A 15,717-nucleotide genomic window follows, 5' to 3' on the forward strand; every position below is an offset into this window, starting at 1 on the left:
TTGAAGGAATGGGCTATTCTTTATTCGCTATCTCAGAATTTCTAGAACCTGTACCAACTGTAGGAATTAAAAACTGTGCTCGTTAAAAGGTCTCAACAAGATATTCTCCTTGGCCACTAACAAAAACACACAGAGCAAAGAATATTTTTTTAAAAATGAGCTTCTAATCCTTAAGACAGAAATGAGCTAATTACCTTTGGAGATGAGACTTTTACATGAACAATAATTGGAGCTAAGGAAGTCTTTATAAGTTGTGCTGGGTGATTGATGGTGTCTGCATCAAGAACGACCAGCTGCAAAGATCTTGCCAACTCAAAGATTCTTTCAATTTCACTTTGTACTTCCGCTAAAAGGAGAAGTAATAAATAACAGGTCATGGTTATTTTTATTAATTAGTTCTTATAGTTAAAAAACAGTACCCCTTTCAGATGTTTTTCTACACTGCAAAACAGAACATTTTGACTTTTCATAGTCCTATCTAACTTCAGATCTTTTCTAAAGAGAGAGCGGTTGAGAGAGATGGGTTGAGTTTTGCATAAAACCAAAGAGTTGGTGGAAAAAACCGAGATGGCTCTCTTGATTTGCTTCTTACACTAATCCTAATATTTAGCTATTTTTATAGCTATGTCGTTTTTCATCATGGCTTTGTTCTGAAGAAATTTTAACTATAGAAGCTGAAACTACCTTTGAGGAAACAACTGAAACACATGTGCAGAACAACATCACATGGAAAGCAAATCACACTGAAATATTTCCACCAACCAACAACTTATATGTTACTATTTTATGGATATGTTTAAAAAAATTCCCACAACTCATTTGTTTTGACTGACATGCAAATATTTGTATCCCTGGTTAAATATTCTGGGTCTACTCTTACAACTAGCATATTGCTAAATTTTAATTCAAGTATTGAGCCCAGTGGACTTGTTCTAAGGCATAAGTATCTTCAGCATTAAAAAAAAAACCAAGACCAATTATATTAAAATGCTGCAATGCATTTAGATGCAAATCTATTTGGCTGGCTGTAATGGCCAAGTGACCCAAATCTGTTCAAATGAAAAATCTAGTTATTTTCAATGCCTGAAGCAATCCAGCTATTTTTTAAAGCAAAATAGATTATTTATAACAACGTAATATGGCTTTCTGAAGTATAAAAAATTTCTTTATATACAGTTTGTATATCACCTGATTTATTGGGTCACGTCCAAAGTCTGAATTAGACCATTTAATTTTCAGAGAGATGATCTTGTTTTGCATTTCACTTATTTTTGGCTATAGGTGTGACCTAACAATGTTGTAATCTTGACCAAGTTACACAGAACTGACAAAGCTACCTGATTTAAATTGTTTCAAAGATGGCCTAGGAAAAAGGTGATGTTACTCTAAATATTCTCATTGGAAAGGGTTTGTACCAGAATTCCATGACTCGTTTTGCTTATCCAGTATAAATTCAAGTTCATGTCACCCACCAAAAAGTTCTCCCTTTAACCAAACATATTAACAGGGTTTGTGGGATCATGAATGCTCAAGACTATCATGTGACTATTTTCCTGGGCGTTGCATAAGAGCATAATTCTTATTTCTCACAAAATCACTGATGTTTAATGCATGATCTGTATTAGAAGTGTGAAGTTAAATAGTCAACATATCTATCATTTTTCATATTATCCAGTACCAATGGGCTGAAAGATTTCATGTTGCTTTAAAGTGACTAGGTGACTAGCTTTCAAGATGTCAATGTAAAGAAGTTGGACAACTAGGCTTATTTGCAAAATTCGTCTAAAATTACATTCTACATTTGTTTGTCAATGATAATATACCTGTCCCTTTTTTCTTGCATGTCAGAAACAGTTACAAAAAAGATTTTTCTTATGAGAAAAGTCTGGAAAATAAAGAATATTTTTATTATAGTAAATTTCAGCTTCAGACTGTTGGGGTATGTTCTCCATTTGTTGTTTTTATTAAATTACCACTGTTTTAAGGGAACTCCTGGCCAGCACTATACTAGAATAAGTCTATACTGCTTTAAGCTTCAAATCTGAATACAATATTTTCTGAACTAGCAAAAAGGCAGTGACGCAAACTGGACTGCCCTGGTACAAAGACCCCTCGAGGCATTCTGAGTCTCTGCGTAAATAACTCAGAAATACCTGAGCCTTATTTACTCTGCACCAGCAATGAGGTAAGTGGCTTCTGACAGGCTCACAGAGCAGGCACACCTACTGCTTAACCAACACAAAACTCTTGGGCAATGGGAACTCTGGCATGAGCAGAGAGGTGCTCAGGCAGAGCAAACCAGGAGGCTGCAGAGGACCAGACCAAATACTGGAGTGGGTCCAATATTTGAATAATTTGTATACAGAATGCCATAAATAAATTATATGTGTGAGGAAGAGAAAGGCATATTTATCTACATAGCTCATTTTCTTAAGGAAAAACTTTAACTAAACCCAACAATCCTGACTACCCAGGCTGATTCTCATAAGGGTTCTAATTGAGGTTTAGTCATGATCTTATTCCAGACAAATGGAGCTCTGAGAAGTCATGGACTATGATACTGCAGGGACCTCAATGAACACTTCTATAACTTGACCACAACTGATCCAAACCCACCTCTCTCCAGAATCTCTGTCACCTATGAACTTTCTTACACCTAAATGCTTAAACTATTTCAATGGCTCCCTAGGGCTCAAAGCAACATTTCCCAAGTGTGTACCCTGGAAGACTAATCCCATAAGATATCCTATGGGAAGAAGGGGGTTTTCTGCAAGGGACATACTGCATACTATAATGGTTTCTCTTGGAATTTCAAACGTGCATTACCCTTTGTATCTTATGGGCTCTAAGAAGTCTTGCAGTGGATAAGCCTACCAATTATGGATTATTTAATCCATAATTTACAAATTTATTTGACCATGGAAAACAATTTGGATGTAACAACTATTAGTAACTTTTAAAATTAACATTTCATGGAATCTATTTTGGAGGTCTCTTTAGCAAGGCATACTAGAACCCTAACACACTGGCCTCAATCTACTTTTTCAGTCTCTTCTCCTGTTGCCCTCAAACCATGGCCCCCACTCCCTTTTTCTAAGCATGCTATGCACAAACTACCTGTTTCTCAACAATACAATATTCTTTTATATACCAAGGCCTTTGTACATTCTTGTCTGCCTTGAAGAACCAGCTCAAACATAACTTTTGCGAAGTCTTCTCAGATACCTCTTACTCCCTACCCTTCTTTCTTTACACCCCTAGTACTTTGCCGCTAATTCCATTATCACACAGTATTTTAACCATCTGTCCTTTCTTGCTGTTTGCCCATGGGTAAGATACTTTGTCATAGTTGTGTTTGTACTTCCTAAGTCTGGCATGATGCACGGCACGTAACAAGTGTTTAATAAACATTTGATGAAGGATCTACAAAAGGCAGGCAAATGGACATAAGTGGCTCACATAATGGCTATTATAATAGATTGCCATTGAAGTAACTCCAGTAGTTGTGGGTACATGAATTTACAGAGTAATGGGGAAAGCCAGTGAACTGACATCTACCTTGTTTCTTCCTCAATATTTACATTAACCCCACCCTACCCACCCCATTTATTGACAACAGGTGGCTAGATTTTACAGAATGACTTCAAAGAATATCCATGAAACCTTTGGCTGGAGCAGACGACTGGAATTAGGCAAGCTAGCTTATCTTTTAAGTGTCCTTTAGCCTTTCCTTATACATCAGAGGAAGGAGTGGTTAATAGCCAAAGGCATTCTGAGGAGTGAGAATGAGGGTGGAAGACAGGAGAGCAAAGAACAAATGCTTGTTGAGAAATCTTCAAACTAATTTGGCATCCTTGTCACCCGTGACATTTGACTTTAGTCAGTTACCTAATCTGATTCACTATCACCAACTCTGCCATTGTTACCTCCTTAAGATCAAAATACTGTGCCTTTAAAAGTGTTTCACTCTGTATGTGGAAGGGTCTAAATACAGGACTAAAGAAGGAACCGCTGACGTCTGGAATCTTGCCCTCACAAGTGTTGACAACTGTTCCATTTGGTATGCTCAGCATTCTTTAACAAAGCAACCATCCAGCAAATATTTATTGAGCTATTACCATGTGCCAATCCCGTGCCAGGAATACAGAGATGATACTTCGTGGCCTCTTTCCAACCTGCACAATTCTTGGCTCAGGATCAAGGGTACAGCTTTCAACAGATTCTTGATGGGATGTTTGGGTATGCAATCTATCTTGGAAACCCTAATTTTTTTTAGTTTTCTATCATCTATAGACCTCATTTCAGTATATTAAACAAATGTAGTGGCATTGAAGAGCCCTATCTTGCCTAATCTGTCCATAAGGAAGAGGGAAGTAAAACAAGTTGTCCTCAGAATGTGAATGCAAAAGAGACTCCTAGAAAGTTATGAGTGGACTCCAGCACCCTTGGCAATCATGGAGACCACAAACAGGCTTTTGAGATGAATGTTGTGATTCCCCAGCACCACAGACTTGCTTCTGTGGACGATGACTTCATCCTCCACAGTCCTGCTTACATATGGCTTGATGGAACTAATCACACATAGTGTTTTTTTCTTCTCTATCTTGGTGAATTTTAAGATCAGACTGGTACTCCAGGAAAGACATGCTTAAACTCCCTGCATGTTACTAATGGTGGTTGCTATTTCCACTTAAAGATGTGACTATGCTGGGTACCGCCAGCTAGCAGCAGAAGCAACATTAAAAACACCATTATCTAGCTTTCTTCTAAGGATCTGAGAAAGCTGAACATCTCATTTCCTTTCATGTCAGCTGTGACTCAGGTGTGACAGATATCATTAGCCTCATTGAGAAGCTTGGGCAAAGTGGAGATGAGTGGTTTCACGTGGTTAGGCAGAACAGGAGAGCCCATTGAGGATTCTTCCCACCAGACTACTAATTAGCTAAATGACTAGAGCTGAGAGAGAGAAGGCTCTGGCTGCTACAGGACTCTTCTCCCTTCTTTTCCATGGCTAGTATTCTCTTCAGTTAATCAGCACATCCCTATTCAGAAGGGGGAGCAAATTGGAAAAGACGTTCATAAACGCAACATGTGTCATCCCGGTCCAAAAGCGCAGCTTGAAGAAGTATCACATTTGAACATCTTACCTAAGCTGGACCGAGTGTTCGAACGTTCAATTATTGCTCTCTTGCTCGGATTATTTAGGACAGACCTCTTAGCAAGAGAAATGTCAGCTGTCACTCTCGTTATTGATATCCTATGAATAGGAACACAGAACAGAACAAGCCAGTAAAAATGTTATGGGGCTCTCCAAGTGATTTATAACCACAGTACTTAATAACCACTTTACAAACTACAGTGCAACCACAGTATAATAAACATTGGCCACAAGCATTTTAAACAGGTTTTGCCTAGAATTAAAACACAAGCAGAGCAGAATGGAGGAAGGTTTTGGCTACTTAACAAAAAACTACTCCAGTAAAAATGCAGCTCTTCCTCCACCATTGTCTGCCTTGTCGAATTCTCTTTATAATGCACACCATACTAGGAGAGACTCAAAACATATGAATAATCCATGCTCTTTCTAAGAAGCAGCAATACAATTTCCCCACAATTCACAGTTGATTTGCTCTTGATCAAGACCTTCAGGAACTACAAATGCTCTGCCCTAGCACATCAATGCTGCTGGTCAAAAGGGGAAATACTCTCCATTTTGATCATCAAAGACCACCGACCAGTTGGTAGCTAGGTTGTATTCCTGGTGCCCAACAGTTAATTCACAATACATTGCAGCATTTCTCCACAGGCCCAAAGGAATGTTTCATTTCTAAGAATATGAAAAATAAGATTTCTTTTCGCAGGCACAAGATTCTTCAGCATATTTGCATATGACTTTCAATGTATATGGTGGGCAGTCCTATGACACTACAGTTGAGGGCAATGTGAGGATTGTGCCAGGATTTTGATAAGTCAGAAAGTATTCTGCAGTCATACAAGAGAAGAATAAAGCAAAGACAATGCAAATGAATGGACAGAGGGGTCTATTTGTATATGATTCGTCCAATGAGAATCTCTAAAATTTACAATTTTAAAATTCTTTTTTTGTGTGAAGAAGATCAGCCCTGAGCTAACATCCATGCCAAGCCTCCTCTTTTTTTTTCCTGAGGAAGACTGGCCCTGGGCTAACATCCGTGCCCATCTTCCTCCACTTTATATGGGACACTGCCACAGCATGGTGTGACAAGCGGTACATCAGTGTGCGCCCAGGATCTGAACCCAGGCCACCAGCAGTGGAGCGCGGGCACTTAACCGCTATGCCATGGGGCTGGCCCATAAAATTCTTTATTTTAAACTGGGATTGCTCAACTTCAGATTATTATCTACCTGTAGAATGCAAAGAATGTCTCTCTAAGCAGTTACTGCCACCATGGACTTTTCTCCATTCTTATCTTCAGAGCCTGGCAGAGTTCCAGAAAGGAGACAAGGAGAATAGGGCCCCTGCCCTTTTACACTCAGTGCACCCAGTCCCCACCATTTTCAAACTCCTTTGGGTGTTAGAGCAGGGAAGAGGTGGAGTTATTAACAATTATTGAGTCATCTGCCATGTCGCACCTGTTTTGGAACAACACTGTCAGCACTCTCAGGAGACCCTTCACCTGGCTGGAGTGACCTGAAGCTTTGGGGAGAATTTAAAATATTCTATTTCACAAATGGTTGGAAATTGCTTCTTTAAAGCAACAGGCTGTACAAAAGTTCTGGTGCCATTTTAAAGCAAAGTACTCCTCACTTGTATCATTGTATTATATTTATAAGCTGTAGATGGTCAGGAAGTTTTAAACTTTTAAATATTTTAGCATTTTTAGGCCCTAATAAATTATTTGAGGCATCTTCAAATTGTCTTCTGCAGAAACCAAGAGTTTTGTGAAATACCTCCGGGGCCACTGAGAACACTAAAGGAGGCTGAGTTGGCGGGGCTCCAGCTTTCCCACCCGCGATGCCAGGCAAACACCTCTGCATTTCTGTTTTCTACATTAGGGCTTTAAATATGATTTCATTGTAAAAAGTTGTTCAACTGCTAAAAGACATTAGAAAATACTGGTCAAGTACAACTTCTTCATTTTACCAAGAAGAAAACTGAGGTGCAGAGAGGAAGTTCCACACGGTTAGTTAGAGGCTAAAAAGGTCTAAAACCCAGGCCCTCAGCACCAGGCAGTACTTAGTCATGGCACTCATAATTCTCTTCCCACTTCAGTTTTCTTCTCCAGGAACCCCAAATCTCTAGATGCCAGTGGAATCATTCAGCACAGATGCACAGTCAGTGGATCTTAGCCATGCACTGAGGCAAGGTCAGGATTTAAATCAGGTTCAAGTGTGGTGAACCCCACATCTGAGTCTCCATTACTCAGCTGGCTGCTGCAAATGGAGGCATGAAATCTCATAGGCAGTCCTACAGCCCTTCTTTTTACAGAGTGGGGTTTGCTTGTTGACTTTTGTACTTCCGGGTTTCTTGTTTGTTTGTTGCTTTAAGAATGGAGTTGCTGGATAGAAACATACAGTCAAGTTCCAGAGCAATTCAAATATATGACTGGACACAAGTGGGTTGGTTTAGGGACAGAATTCAACTTTTCAGAATAATGACTTTTGGAGGGCCCCAAAATTCTATTCTGCTTAAGTGAAAATCAAATTTTCTAGTTCCATATAAGCCAAATAGCGACCCTTGGGTCTTAAAATTCGAAGAGATTATCAATAGATGCACACTCATTTTTTCCAGGTTATAAACGTACTTTTACAAAGCCATTTTCAAACACATCCAAAGTTTTACAAAACAAAAACAAAACAATAACAACACATAAAAGCAGAAAAACTGCTTTACACATTCTAAAAGCAGGAAAAGATGTGGACAATAAAGGGTTCTTTTTCTTGTTTTATTTGTCAATAAAATACATCTTAATTTGTTAATACAAGTTATTTCTTTTTTTTTTTTTGTGAGGAAGATCAGCCCTGAGCTAACATCCATGCCAAGCCTCCTCTTTTTGCCAAGGAAGACGGGCCCTGGCTAACATCCGTGCCTATCTTCCTCCACTTTATGTGGGACGCCGCCACAGCATGGCCTGACAAGCAGTACATCGGTGCGTGCCTGGGATCCGAACCCGGGCAGCCAGCAGTGGAGCACGCACGCTTAACCGCTACGCCCCGGGGCCGGCCCCCATACAAGTTATTTCCTAATAAAAAATATACAAAAATGAAAGAGCTCAGGAGAAGACAGACACAGCCTAGAACCTTTCAACAAGACAGAGCAGGAGTTTCTATTTTCAATGCAAAGATGCTTAGTATTATCAAAATCAGACACCAAATCCAAACTTCTTTTTTTGCAAGACTACCCAGCAATGTAATTACCTTCACCATTGAATGCTATCTAGTTTATATACTTTTTTTTTTTACTTAAAGTGATATCCTTTCTACTTTTTTTCTTGTTACACTCATACTCTCTAGTGGTTTTCAGTACTTTCATGCATCTTGTTTGATATATGTCTCTAAAATGTTTTCTCAGAAACCTTTCTGTGACATAGTGTCAGTAGTTACTGACCAGTAGATAAAAGGCGAATGGAAGTTCATTTCCCCAGCAGACTGCAAATGTCACTGAAAACTAGGAAAAATCATTCTCTAAATCTAGTAAATCTGAACCCCAACTAGTTGCTTATTTCTGTTTTAGAATTTATTATAATTGCTGCAATCCATCCTGAGCTATGAGTATTAGTTTATGAGTATATTATTAGCTATAAGTGTTCTGTGATTTTCTATGGAAAGATATTACTTTTGGTTACAACACATTCATTCAAAAATACTTAGTATTTCCATATTGGTAATGGAACAGCTATAAGATCCTTCCACACACTATCCTTGCTACATCTAACATGCAGCCCTGTTAGTATATTAATTTTTTAAAAACTCCTAGTATTCATAGAGAAAAGTGTTCCAAAGAACAGAATAGTGCACTGTCAAGGGAATAGAGATGGAAGGCATAGGTAGACCTGAGTATTCTTCCTGGATCTTTCTCTTGCTGGTTGTGTGACCATGGATGAGTCATGCCATCTTTTGAGCCTCAGAATCTTAACCAATAAAATGGTGATAGAGCTTTGCCAAACTATTTCCCAGGATTTTCATTAGGAGCATACAAGATAATATATAAAAGTCCTTTCTTAAATAATTATTCATAGTGTCCTATGTTGACAGGCATACATATAATATATACAAGACACACAATTATTGGAGATTTGAAGACTTGAAGGAGACAGTTTCTTTACTTCCTATCCTCAAAAGTTAGCAGTCTACATGAACTCTCCCATCTCCCAGAACCTGTGGAATTCATATATACTTTGAGAGTGGGAGGATCAGGTCAGACATGTCATAATCAAAACCTGCTAATTTAAATACTCGTGTTTGGCATTAAAGTGTCCAATTAATTATCTCTAGTGTTTGAGTGTCTACTGACGAATCTGCATTTGAATAGAGAATAGGAGGAGATGATGAGAATGACATTGATTATGAAATGGAAGGCATTGTGTTGTTCTTTTCCATTTGTTGACTGCAATTATAAGTTGTTTTCATTCTTCCATGGCTGGCTGCTTTGTGATAGCATCAATTGTTCCCATTTCCTTTTATAAATACATACTACCTCTCTGAGTCTCCCTAAGTTGTATTCTCAGCCTCTTGTCTTCAAATTCTTTCTCAAACTCTTTTTTTCCTTTAAGTGTTCCTTGGCTAATAGATTCCTTTAGCTTCAGATTCTATCTATATAGGTTACGTGATGTTCACTGAAGATTTCCGGCCATGATCACATCAGTTATAAAGTGTCTAATAACTGCCATAGAGCTGATCTGATCCAGCTGTCAAAAAGCCTAAAGTAACAACTTTGTTGGGATTTGAAATGATTAGCATAGGTCAACAAATTGCCCTTGGTTAGACTGCTTGCTGTTCAGCCTGTGAATGGTAGATCCAACCAGCTGAACAAACCTCATCCGAAAGGCTGATCCCCCATGAATATCTGTGGTGTGAAATGAAGAGAGAAAAGCTCCGTGCCATTGTGCACTCACTGTGTCCTCGCCAGGCTGGTGCCATTGGGGCAGGTTGTTAGGGTCACTTACTTTATGAGCTGTGCACTGGAACTGTCACTACATGTGGATATCCATGTGTACAGAGGTCCCTCAGGAACTGTTTAGTATTGTGCTTTTCATTTTTCTTACATGTATTACAGTTAGGCCCTACAATAGCAGTTATAGCAATAAAATTGCATAATAAGTAGCTCTAGACTGACTCAAATCATTTCTAAGGTAGCATAAAAAAGCAAGTATATGATTCTGTAATAGTCCAACTGTTGGACTTCAATCCCATTCGTTGAATTACTTTTTAACCAACATCTGAAAAGCAGTATTAAAGAAGAAAGCCTCTTAGCCAATAGATCCCATATCTGCTCCTTCTGAAAAATAAGACTTTCTCCTGACTATTTTGTCTAACCTACTGCATTCACAGCCAATGAAACAGTGAGTAGGTTTCCATTAGAACATATTGTTTATGCTGTATTGCTGTGCTAAAGCCTTCTGTGTAATTGTTCTCTTGGCTGGTTTCAATTAAAGACTATTTGTTGTTTTCTTTCCTTTTATTAATTGGTAAAACATAACACAGCAGATTGTCATGGCTCAAAATGTAAGGATATTCACCACACAGCAGACATGTCAGAGTCAATGTGAAGCTACAAGCAAATTTCTTCTTCCTTATGAAAGTCTCCACATAATACTCAACCAATGAATTCATTACTGTTTTTTCTGCTGCACTGGCCTCTTATTATTTGAAAGATACTCTCCCACTCTCCTACTCCCACCTTTAATATCTAGCTTTCTTCAGCTCTGCTGTATATCAAGATCTCTCTGTGGCTGAGTCTCCTGCTCCAGACATTCCTTTTGCTGCTGCTGTGTTCTTCCTCACATCTCTAGATCCTCTGCTGTGCCATCAGACCCCATGGAACAACTGGCATTAAAATTTTAACTCTATTTCTACTAAAACCATCTTCAGTAGTGTGTGTAAGCGCTTGATGCAGACAACTCTACTTGATTTAAGATAAATCTCTAATGTTAGAGTTAAATGCATTTCTTCTTTCTGGGCCTGAGGATTGAAGAAAAACCTCAGATTCTTCATTCGTGAAAGCAGTAATTAAATCACTCACTTTCTCTTAGCTAAATTATAATCATTCCTTTCTTCTTTTCCATAGGTCCTACCTTTCCAGTCTTTAATAGCACTGTTGTTTATAAGGATGTTATGTGGAGACCGAAACAATCTAACACAAACCTAGGTTGAGTTATGGGATGGGATTTGCTCAGCTGAAGGGCTGTTATGGGGCCACAGGATGAGGCACTGCTCAAAAATCCCTTAGGTAAAGGCAACACAGGTTAAAACCACATGACTCCAAGCACAGCTGAAGGAAGTGTGCATGTGTGACCAAGAACACAGAAGACTGAGCCGTGAATGTTAGCTTCCTCCAACCCACGGAGAACCTGTGCCATCAGAGGCCAGGACCAAGACCAATACTACTAAGTTCAAGTCAGAGTTCAGCTGTTTCTTGGTAATGCTTTTTTAGGAAGTAAATTCCCAATAGCCAGAAGTTTTCAAACACAAGCAGGTCATCTATCTGCTTGTGGTTGTTGAATAAAAGAGATTAGAATAAAAGAACTTGCACATTTCCTTCCAACTCGTATTCAGTGCTTTTCACTTGTTTCTTTGAAACTACTCATTTTCTACCTATTGTCTTAAAAAAAAGAGGGACTAGGATAAACCTATGGCTTTCTTTTTTTTTTTTTTTAAGATTTATTTATTTATTTTCCCCCCAAAGCCCCAGTAGACAGTTGTATGTCACAGCTGCACATCCTTCCAGCTGCTGTATGTGGGACACAGCCTCAGCATGGCCAGAGAAGCGGTGCGTCGGTGCGCACCCGGGATCCGAACCCGGGCTGCCAGCAGCGGAGCGCGTGCACTCATCCGCTAAGCCACGAGGCAGGCCCCCATGGCTTTCTTATTAAGCCCTCTGCATCCACTAGATGAATGTGGCAGAGACTGTTATTGGTTCAACAAAGTCTATTTCCTCTTCCTCCTGGGCACACAGCTAGACTGTATTTCCCAGCCTCCTTTGCAATTAGGCATCGCCACATGAGCAAGTTCTAATCAATGAAATGGGAGAATCGATGTGTGTCACTTTCAAGCCAGCATGCTCCTCTCCCTACCAGCTGACTGAAGAGACCACCTCAGGCCAAGGGCACCAGATGATGGGTAGGAAAAACTTTCTGCCCAATCCTCCTCTCTCCCCACTGTACCCCCACTCCCAGCTGAGGAACACTTGCCTCAGATTGTTAAATGAGCAACAATAAGCTTCTACTGTGTTTGAATCATTACACATTTTGAGGTCTATTTATTAAGGCAGCCTGGCCTATACTAATGTATTTAGCAGTTCACATAATGGCACTGAGGCATTCTGATTTCTTGAATTCAAATCTTAATGATTGGAACTAAAATCTCAGTTTATTTTTTTATATAGTACCAGTAACTAATGAATATTTTTAACAAAGTTATCGAGAAGGCTTTTCTTTTGACAAATATATACAATTTATACTTGAAACATTATCGTTTGCTTTTTTTCCTAAAATACTCTATTTATTAAAATCTATTTGAAGATATTTTTAAAACACTTAAATATTTGGTCAGTTAGATGCATTTACCCATATTTCTCAGTACACATTATTTAAATTTTCTTCATTTCTAGTAAGTCTTCAGGTATTTGCATGGGATTATTTTTACATGGAGCACATTCTGCATTGTGAAAGAGCTTAGTAACTAGTATTGAGTCAATATGGACTTTTTACCATTTCTCTGCAAAACACAGAAACTATTTCTAGACATTTTTCATAAAAGGTAAGTGATAAAATTATACGATGGCTAAAGACTTGGCCATATGGATAATGTGGTATAGTAGGATACATACAAAACAGACTAATAAAATAACGTGGTAATTTCTAATAAGACAACGCAGAACTAAACACCCAAAGAAGTACTATTCCCTACAAAATAGTCACTTTGGGAGGCTTATGATGAAAATATTTCTTGCAGCACTCTTCTTTTGAGGAAATTCAATCCTTTATATTCATACCTTCATATGACACACACACACACACATACACACACACGTGCAGGTACAATGTGATATTCCCAAGTGATATTACTCAACTTGACCAGCCAACCACCATATTTATCAGAAATAGTCTATATTTTAATCAACATTTTTCATAAAAACAAGTTGGTATGAACCCACTAACAAGTGAGAAAATAAAGACAAACACATATATTTAAATAAAACAAATGGATTCTTTTTCTTCTCAAGGTCCTTTTTCCCCTGGGGATTCAATGCTATATTTGCAGAGCTCTTTCATTGTACACTTCCTTGAATACTGAGTTTACTTTTAATTAGAGAACTTCTGCAATTGCTGGAAACATAGATCCACAAATCAATTTATCATACATGTCCGGTTAAAGGAAAATAAAAATACAAAAACATCTGTATGTCTCACCTCCCATCAAACCTGTGCTTCAGGAAATCAAAGAGGGCTTTCTGCATCATGTCTGTTACCTTTGCAGAGGTGAGAAAAAAAGAATGAGGCAAACACAGAGAGAGAGAGAGAGAGAGAAGTCAAAAGGGAGAGGTGGAGGGGAAGGGCACAATGACTGAGCAAAGACCTTATCACAGCCAGTGGTCTCCGAGGGGCAGGTTACCATGGAAGGTGGTTTTCATGCTTAACCACTTGCAGTTACTAAATTTCCCCCCTTGGTTCTCCTTCAGGGCGTTGAGGAATAAATCAGCAATGTTCACTAGACCCAAGGCAAATCCTCTTCTCTTATTAGGGGATAGAACTGCCGCCAGGAGACCACAATAGGCTAGCTTTGTGCACAGGTGCTGCCTGTCCTTGGCACATCTGAGCGGTGCTTGCCTCCAGTGAGGGGCAGCTAGAGGCCCTGAGGCCAACCCTGGGCTCAGCCATCCTGCTAGTCTGTGCATATTGCTGGAGATTCTCCATGCCCAGTTCTAGATTTCTGTAGACCACTCTCCTGCTCATTCCTCAGACATTCTCCACTGAGGGGGGAGGAAAGGAAATGGGATTCTTAGATCTGCCTCAAAGGGATTCATTCATTCATTCAACAAAGGTGTACTGAGTGCCAAACTGTGCCAGACATTGTCCTCACTCAGTGGGAATGGTGCCATGGAGGCTGCCCACCTTGCGATTTTAATGTCCCATCCCACTATGCTTATCTATATTGGCACAAAGTCAAAATGGCAACTCTGAAATGTACTACATCTAAGTCTTTACTCTTTTCCTGCTTACATGGTATTGTTTACTTAATCTCTGAAGAAGTTCACTAATATTTTTAGTGGAGTTTTTTTTTCCTTCTCTATGTCCTTTACAATAAGTAAGCAGAGAAATATTTGGTGGAATTTGCCATTGTCTTGAGCACCCAGCAAGGTGAGATTTGTTGATGGTTTGAGAGTTTAGGTTTGCTGGCAGATTGCTTATACGTTCCCTTCTGCTGTTTATACTTTATTATTTCTAATAATAACGGGAATGGTTGAGACAAAGTCCTTTTCTTTGAATCTAAGAGCAAACCTTTGACCAGGACTTTCCATTATAAGTATTTTGAGGGAGCTATTTCTAAACAATGTAATACATAAAAGATGAGAAATGTGCCAGAGAGGGAAGAAAGAGCAAAGGGTCACATAAGCCCCACACTGCACCACCCGCCTTCACGCGCTGAGAGTCAGCTTTCACTGGTACCTATATGTAAGCAGACCCTGGAGGAGCAAGCTCCAAATGGCTCTCTCCTGGGTTCTTGATCAAGAACTGAAGCGTAACAGACTGATATTTGTACCTCATAACCCTTCAGTGACGGCCCCACTAATACCACCGGACGCATGGACGGCACAACATCATAAGGAGGAATGTGCTCCGTCTGAAAAAGATGATTCAACATGCGTGACAAGGTGAGGATAAGCAGACCTGCTCAACAGCCACAATATTCATAATTCTCAGGTGAAACGAGAAATGATTACCACAGGTCCCCACCGAGGAGGCTCATCCCTTATTTTATAGCCATTTTTCACTGAAATGGAGCATTGCAGGCACGTATGGATAAGAACCTTAACAGTAGATTTAAAAAGGAAACACAACTTACCACTTTTTGCTTCTGTTTTGCTAAAAGACAACAATGAGAGCCATATCAAAATATGTAATCTCTGTAAATGATAGTACATGATTTTAAAAGATGGAAGAATGGACCAATCTGTCCTTGTAATTCTCATCATTTCACTATTACCCACTCTGCAGAGCACTACTCTATTATTTTATTCCAGACAGGGCAATTTTAAAGACAAATGAAAAAAACAGACAACTTCTTCCCTGTACAAATGACCTTATATTCTGATTTCATGTTGGGTGGGGAGGGTGGACTTCATAACCACATTGGAAGTTCCAGGCCAGCCATGGGCCAAAGGTTGCTCCCCTGCTGGACACAGCATACAGTGTGGCTGAGAACAACTTGGACAAACAAAATTTGATAAAAAGAAACTTAGACTAACAATCTGGGTAAAAATGATCACCTCAATCACTAGTTATTTTTGGATTTATA

General features: G+C 39.2%; 1 protein-coding gene across 2 annotated transcripts in view; it reads right to left on the reverse strand.

Annotated features, from left to right (window-relative positions):
* The window catches only part of CACNB4 (calcium voltage-gated channel auxiliary subunit beta 4), a 251,769-nt gene that overhangs the window by 19,887 nt on the left and 216,165 nt on the right, over nucleotides 1-15,717 (reverse strand). For both annotated transcript variants that reach the window (XM_087435205.1, XM_087435206.1), the window contains exons 7-11: nucleotides 15,265-15,284; nucleotides 14,962-15,042; nucleotides 13,611-13,669; nucleotides 5,148-5,257; nucleotides 195-346 (exon numbers count right to left, since the gene is read on the reverse strand). In XM_087435205.1, coding sequence (XP_087291331.1) covers nucleotides 195-346; nucleotides 5,148-5,257; nucleotides 13,611-13,669; nucleotides 14,962-15,042; nucleotides 15,265-15,284 — 422 coding nt within the window. The remainder of the gene's footprint in view (nucleotides 1-194; nucleotides 347-5,147; nucleotides 5,258-13,610; nucleotides 13,670-14,961; nucleotides 15,043-15,264; nucleotides 15,285-15,717) is intronic.

Source organism: Ceratotherium simum, chromosome 9 (genome assembly GCF_057802395.1).
Source record: "Ceratotherium simum simum isolate JZ-2026a chromosome 9, ASM5780239v1, whole genome shotgun sequence".
In the NCBI taxonomy this organism is placed as follows: Eukaryota; Metazoa; Chordata; class Mammalia; order Perissodactyla; family Rhinocerotidae; genus Ceratotherium; species Ceratotherium simum.